The sequence below is a fragment of the Magallana gigas genome, chromosome 5 (genome assembly GCF_963853765.1).
Source record: "Magallana gigas chromosome 5, xbMagGiga1.1, whole genome shotgun sequence".
NCBI lineage: Eukaryota > Metazoa > Mollusca > Bivalvia > Ostreida > Ostreidae > Magallana > Magallana gigas.
The window spans coordinates 23,602,518-23,610,580 of NC_088857.1; the positions used below are offsets into that span (position 1 = coordinate 23,602,518).

General features: G+C 38.2%; 1 protein-coding gene across 1 annotated transcript; it reads left to right on the forward strand.

Moving 5' to 3' along the window:
* The first annotated feature begins 1,846 nt into the window (after positions 1-1,846).
* On the forward strand, positions 1,847-3,007 carry LOC136275588 (paraneoplastic antigen Ma3 homolog). Its single transcript, XM_066085177.1, has one exon. It carries the CDS (start codon positions 1,847-1,849, stop codon positions 3,005-3,007), a length of 1,161 nt encoding a protein of 386 aa, XP_065941249.1.
* The last annotated feature ends 5,056 nt before the right edge of the window (positions 3,008-8,063 follow it).

The window sequence follows — 8,063 nt, forward strand, 5'->3', positions numbered from 1 at the left end:
GCAGGGCTCTCTATCATTTAATTTCACTGTCACTGTGTCCACAATAAATATTCGAACCCTCAACAGGCGTTATTTATTATAAGTAAAACCTGTAACAATTTGGCGCCAAATTGTTACAGGTTTTACTTATAATAAATAACGCCTGTTGAGGGTTCGAATATTTATTGTGGACACAGTGACAAGGAGGGAGAGAGACGAAACCAACCGGAGCAGACTGGTAAAGTTCCGTGGAGAGAGTATCGAGGCACCTCCTAGATGCAACGCACCTCCCATTGAATCACGCTACTCAGAGACGGCCTGGTAGATGGTAGATCCGCTCCAGTCATCGCCGCACGAGTGAGTTTATTTTCTGTGAATTGAGTCATAGGCTGTGGCCCGCTTCAATTCGTGTATCGATACGACAATACCTGTGATTCAAGTGTGAATTCAGAACCTTGTGAAATCAACAAAAGACTCCCGGGTGAATTGAATCAGCTGACTTGTACAGTACTGACAGTTTGGTGAATCGGTGCACCACTAACATTAATCATCAGATTATAATTGACAATAAGTACAGTCCTGATTGCATATAGATATTATGTATGTAATTTGTAGTTTAGATAAGCTGTGAAGATCTGAATGTTTGTCGTCTGAGGTATACCACATGCGCAATTTTTGATTGTGTTATTTACACAAAGTGCACTTTACTTATTTTTGACATTATAGTTTATTTTTTTTTTTGCATTTGATTTTTTGGTAATTTTTATAATGGCAAGATTGACGAGTGCTAGAATGGTTAAGTGGTGTAATTAATAGTGCACATTACTCCTATTTCTTTATACCCTTACATGGTACTAATCAGTTAAATATTAATCGCTATACCTATTGACGTTCGACTCTCATTGACAGGACATAGTTTTTATAAATCGGGTTTTGTCTTGAGTTGTCAGAGGTTTTGCGTACTATTTTGTTTTTTGGTGTGCTACATTGCAGTTGGCGGTGTGTTTAGATAGTGTGTGTTTTTGGTGATTGTATTGTGTTCTCTGATACAGCAATTTAGTCACCACATATCTCACATAAACCACAGTTTAATACACATTCGCCCCCCCCCCCCAAAAGATTCCAATATATATATACTACAGTGTAGATAAGTTTTCCCATTTATTTCCATTTCAGTGTAATCTCATATAGATATTTAATCGGGATCGGCGACTATATTTTTGCGAAATTTCGATCGAGCTCGAGCTTCACGATATTCGTACACGGTGTTTCTAGTGAAAACAAGTAGAGTATTTTTGTGTTTATTTGTGTTCAGTATATGATTTAAATTTGTTTATTTCAGCCCAGCATTGTACATACAGGTATACGTAGACGTGATTAACTTGTATCTTCTATTTCAGGTGATCAATTACTTTTCTTATCGCGAAATCTGTATTTATTATAGCATTGAATTCTGTTTGGTCAGATCAGCTGCTATTTTATCATAGAGTTTGATTGCCTATATAGTTACATGAAGTCAACAGGAAGTGTATCGTACATACTGGAAATGTAAATTTACTTTCGTTTTCAAACATTATTAACTTCATAACCTTAGTTCCACACGTGAACTATATATTCATATTTCTTAAGTCATTTGTGTTTATTTATAAAAAAAACCCAAAAACTTATCCCTTGTTTCATTTGTTCTCATACATTGATTGAACAAACCCTCCTGAATTAAAAAAAAAATCATTTATCATTTCATTTATTTCATTTAGTTAGCAATCATATTCTCGGATATTAGCAATTGAATTCTGGGTTTAAATTATATTTACAATTTCTATTGTTTTGTGTATGTGTGTTGTATACTGCTGTGCAATATATCACCATGTCTGAAACAGAGGAAGCTACATTGACTCCTGATGAAGTGAAAAACATAGTGTCTGCTTTAGAATCACTGAAGATGATACCAAAAGCTGATAGTCCTGAAGACTTCATCACCTGGATGAAATCAGCAGCCAAACTGAGTGAGAAAACATCAGCTGATGTTGCTGGCAGACCGGTAGAGACATCCTCTGCAGCATCTCCAAGTCCGCAGTTTATCAAGATATCCTTTTTCTCTGGAGACTCAAAGTCCGATGCCTCTTATGATGTCTGGAGATATGAAGTTGAGTGCCTACTGAATGAATCATATAAACCAGAGACCATATCTCATGCCATAAGATGGTCGCTTAAGGGAGAGGCTAGTCATGTAGTTATGCACCTGGGAGCTGGTGCTTCCACGAGGTCAATCTTGGATAAGCTTGATAGTATATATGGAACTGTGGCAGAGAGAGAGGACATCCTAGCTGAATTCTATAGTGCTCGGCAAAGAGAAGATGAAGAATGTGCAAGATGGAGTTGTCGTTTAGAAGATATTATCAGCAAAGCACAACAAAAAGGATTAGTACAGACTAGAGAGTGTGATGAAATGTTGAGAACTATGTTCTTTAAAGGACTCAGACAATCTTTGAAAGATATATGTGGACACTTATACGACAAGTCTAGTACATTCGACTCTTTGAGAGCTGCAGTGAGGAAGGTGGAAATAGAACATCAGCCACCGATGAAGAAATCAGCCATTACGAAATCCGCAACACCCAAGGAGGAGCCAGATGATAGATTTCAGTCATTGGAAGCTAAGATCAATCAACTAACTACAGAGATTAGAGGCATGAAAGACAGGCAACACAGTTATAACTACAGACCAATGCCACAGGCTAGACAGCCTTATCAGAGAGGGAGACAGAATCAAGGTTATAGAAGAGGATATAGACAGTACCCCAGCTCACAACAGCCTAATAAAGATACTGAAGATGCAGTAACAGAACTTCGGGATTCTAGAGCTAGAGATCCACCAACATGCTACAAGTGTGGACAAGTTGGTCATGTTGCTATTGGATGCAGAGTTCTCGTTAATCATCGTCGCCAAGGTTTAAACTTCAACAAGTCAACACCTGGGGATGAGGGGTTGAATCGAGGACAAAGAGTCCCAGGAAACAGACATTAATAGGAAAGCCAAATGAAATTACAGTTGCTATCAATGACATCCAGTGTCGAGCATTGCAAGATACAGGAGCTACTGTGTCTACCATTAGTGAAGAATTTTACAGGAAGCAACTGCATGATGTTGAACTTCATAGCATAGAAGATGCCATTCATATTGAATGTGCAGATGGCCAAAATATGCCTTACATAGGATATGTTTGTGCTAGTTTGACTCCATTAGGTATTCCTACATTAGATAAACTGCATGACTGTCTATTTTTAGTTGTTCCCACAAGTAACTACAACTCTCATGTACCAGTACTTATAGGAACCAACATAATACAGAACCTTATTGACACAACGAGAGAGTAGTTTGGTTCTAGATTCTTACAGGATGTAGCTTTGCATACACCTTGGTACTTAGCATTCTGGTGTATTTTAGTTAGAGAGAAGGAGCTTCAAAGGAATGGATATGCACTAGGACTAGTTAAGAGTGCAGAAGCGACCAGGATTGTTATTCCTCCTAACAGCAATATTACTATTGATGAATATGTGGATAAAAAGATCCCATACAGCAAAGTCACAGTGATAATGCATCAGTCTTCTAAGACCTGCATACCAGATGATGTTGACATACAGGCAACACTGCATCCTTATGTATATGAGGATTACCAGATATTTCCTGTGACTATCAACAATGTAACTACAAGGACTATTTCTATTCCACAAAAAGCTGTTTTGTGTGAGATTCAGCCTGTAGTTATAGAAAATTTTGGTCAATCTACTGTATCACCCAAGTTGGAAGGGATTTTGTCTAAAATCCATATTCCTGATGACATTACAGATGAAGAGCGACAAGCATGCGTAGACCTTGTTGAATCTTATCAGGATATATTTTCCACAAGTGATACAGATATTGGAACCACAGACAAGGTGAAGCATAGGATCGAGTTGTCTGATGAGCATCCATTTAAGCAGAAGTATCGACGAATACCCCCTGCAATGATTGATGAAGTTAGGTCGCACATCAAGGACTTGTTAGCAGCTGGAATTATCCGCCCCTCCCATTCGCTTTTTTCATCAAACGTAGTATTGGTAAGGAAGAGTGATGGGACTTTGCGCCTATGTATTGATTACAGGCAACTCAATTCTAGAACTGTGAAGGACAACTATGCCTTACCAAGAATAGAGGAGATTATAGACTCCCTTTCTGGAAATACCTACTTCAGCGTCCTTGATATGAAGTCAGGATATCATCAAATCGAGATTGAGGAATCGCACAAAGAAAGGACAGCTTTCACCGTTGGGCCCTTAGGCTTCTATGAATTTAATAAGATGAGTTTCGGATTGGCCAATGCCCCTGCCACGTATCAATGGCTTCAAGAAGAATGTTTAGGTGATCTACATCTCAAAATTTGCTTTATTTATTTAGATGATTTAATAATATTTTCTTCTACTTTCAGAGAACACATTCATAGATTAGAACAGGTTTTCCAGCATATCCGGCAATATGGGCTTAAACTTTCCCCAAAGAAATGTTCATTTTTATCAAAGAAAGTAAAATATGTAGGACATATTGTCTCTAGCGAAGGGGTTGAGCCAGACCCAGACAAAATCAACAAAGTGAAAAATTGGCCAGTATCTTCCAATGCGGAAGATGTACGAAAGTTTCTAGGTTTCGCCAGATATTACAGGAAGTTTATTAAGGATTTTGCAAAAATTGCCAGACCACTCATTGATATCATGGCCATAGGGAAGAAACAACGTACTAACAGCAAGCATAGAGAAGATCCAAAGTGGAAGTGGCAAAGAGAACAACAACAGTCATTTGATACCCTCAAGGAAAAGCTTACATCACCACCCATCTTAGCCTATCCAGACTTCAGTAAGCCATTCAAGCTGCATTCAAATGCATGCCAAACTGGAATAGGTGCTGTACTATACCAGTGTCAAGATGGAATAGACAAAGTGATAGCTTATGCCAGTAGAGGTTTAAGTCGTGCTGAGAAGAACTATCCCACGCACAAGCTGGAATTTTTAGCTCTTAAATGGGCAATAACAGAGAAATATTCCGATTATCTACAAGGTAAGGAATTCACTGTTTACACAGACAATAACCCACTGACTTATGTTTTAAGCAATGCTAAACTGGATTCCACAGGTCACCGTTGGCTTTCCGCATTAGCCAGTTACAACTTTAAAATCCTGTACTGCCCAGGGAAATGCAACAGTGACGCAGATGGATTATCCCGGCTTAATCATGAGGAGTTATCATCTGATTCCATCAAAGCTATATGCCAGATTGGTCAACCTTATGCTGAGACATTAGCTTTTGATCATGTCATTTGTAAGAGTATGCAACCTATTGAGAAGATAGGAGAGCAGTATGACATAGCAACTCTGCAGAATGATGATCCCTCCATTTCCTTATGGAAACAACAGGTGATCTTAGGAAAGAAGCCAGAGAGAAGTACATTACAGACAAAGAATGACTTTAACTTTCACAGGAATTTCTCTAAGTTGAAAGTTAGAGATAACACATTACTCAGAGAGATTAATTCAGAGGACAAGACAATCCTACAACATGTCATTCCTGCATCAGCAATTCCAACCGTGTTGAGTAACCTCCACAACAAGATGGGACACTTAGGCCGAGACAAAACCTTATCTCTTGTAAGGCAGCGATTTTATTGGCCGAGAATGCAGCGAGATGTAGCCAACTGGATCAGCAACTGTGAACGATGTGTGAAGAGCAAGAAAACCGCTGAGAAAACAGAGTTGGTCAACATTCAGACATCACAACCTTTAGAGTTAGTTTGTATGGACTATTTAACTTTAGAACCGTCCAAAGGAGGAATTAAAAATATTCTTGTTATAACTGATCATTTTACTAAATTTTCTGTTGCAGTCCCTACCAGAAACCAGACAGCCAGAGTAACAGCTGAAGCTATATTTAATAATTTCATTTTATTTTATGGCATTCCAGAAAAACTTCATTCAGACCAGGGCACCAATTTTTGCAGCAATATTATTAAAGAATTATGTTCTATTTTAGGCATCTACAAATCCAGAACCACTCCATACCACCCAATGGGTAATGGCATCACAGAAAGATTTAATAGAACTTTACTTTCTATGTTAGGTACTTTAGAAAATTCTCAGAAAGCAAACTGGAAAATTCATATTAACACTTTAGTTCATGCATACAACTCTACGGTCAACGACACTACAGGATTCTCACCATTTTTTCTCATGTTCGGGAGAGAGCCAAAGTTACCTGTAGATGTCATCTTTGGATTGTCTAGAACGTATGCTGATTACAAGTGACAACCAAGTACATAGAGAAGATGAAGCTGCGCTTGCAGGAAGCATATAGGCAAGCAAGGACAGCTACCAAAGCTTCCCAGAACAGACAGAAATCCAATTATGACCTAAGAGCCAGAGCAGCTACATTAGGAATTGGTGACAGGGTCCTTGTTAGAATAGTGTCATACGACGGGAAACACAAGATAGCGGACAAGTGGGAAGACAACCCATATATCATTATTTCCCAACCAAACGAGGACATCCCTGTATTCAAAGTAAGGCGAGAGAATGGGGAAGGTCGTTGCAAGGTTCTACATAGGAATCTATTGTTACCTATTGGAACTAAGTTTCCAATAGCCAGATCAACACCTCCGAAGCCGAGAAAAGGGAAGGAGCAAAGAAAGGACAAAGATGATATTTCAGATGAAGATAGCGAATTTTCTTTTGCAGGTTACCCTGTAATGCGAAGAAATTCCCCACGTAATTCCACTAGTCAACATGATGACGATCATGCTTTGACTGGAGAAGCTTCAGATGCTGATTCAGAAGAGGACGCTCTTCACCAGGATTTGCCTGAGGATCAGCCTGAGGAAGAAGAAGATGAAGAACCTTCCATAGCAGATGATGAGACTTCCATAGCAGATGATGACATTTCTACAGCAGATGATGAGATTCCCATAGCAGATGAAGAGACTTTCATCGCAGATGAGGATCATTCCTTTGCTGATGATGAACCACAACTAGATATAGAGAGACCAATTCCCGCTCCATGGAGGTCAGGAAGAGAGAGAAAAGCGCCCGACTGGACCAAAGACTATGTGATGATGGCACAAGGTAAGCCAGACTGGTTACAGCAAGCAACATCTCTAAGAGAGATTATGAAGGATGGACATTTTGATAATGTGAACTCTAGTGTATACCAGATGACCATGTTGAACATTGTTTCATCATTGCAGTAAGTCAATTTTAAAACATGTATATATTCTGTTTTTTTAATGCCGTTTTATGCCGTATTTCTCCGTTGAATGACGCGGACGTCATTCCATAACCGGGGGGAGATTGTTATAGTATGAATATTATGAATATCATATTATTTAAGTATATAGATTATGTATATAGATTTTAAAATAAAACCAACCAAATCTGACACAAATTTTAAATACACACCATACACACTTAGATCCACCCTGTACCTTTACACACCTGTATATAAACCCCAGGGGCCGTGATTTGGTAAACATTTGTGTGCACGAGTTTTATTGGTCAGATATTTGTTAGGGTTGTTGTGGTTGGTTTGTTGATCTGCGTATGATATTTTGCCGCCAAGTTTTGGTCAATCTTTGTTTGGTCAGCCAGAGGGTAGCAGTTATATATATTTGAACTAGCTGAATAAGACCTACATCATAAAGTTTGACAACAGACTATTTCTCTTTCTGGTAAGTAAAATATTAACTAATATTCCATGTATTAAAATATTATTAACATGTACTTTTCTATAAATTAGCAAATTAGTAATTTCTTATGAAGCACTTTAACTAATTAGAATTATGTTCTCCTTCGTTTCACTCATCCGAACATAAAGTATTTCTATTCTAAGTATTTTATAAATAACAAGAACACAAGTGTTAGAGTGAGTGAGCTATCAACCAGTTTATTCGCCGTAATAGACAATCAGCACGCGACGTTTAATAGCGATGAACTGGAATTAGGCCCAATAATTGTATACTTCCAAATATATCTACAAAATACAATGTAAATTTCATATATAAATA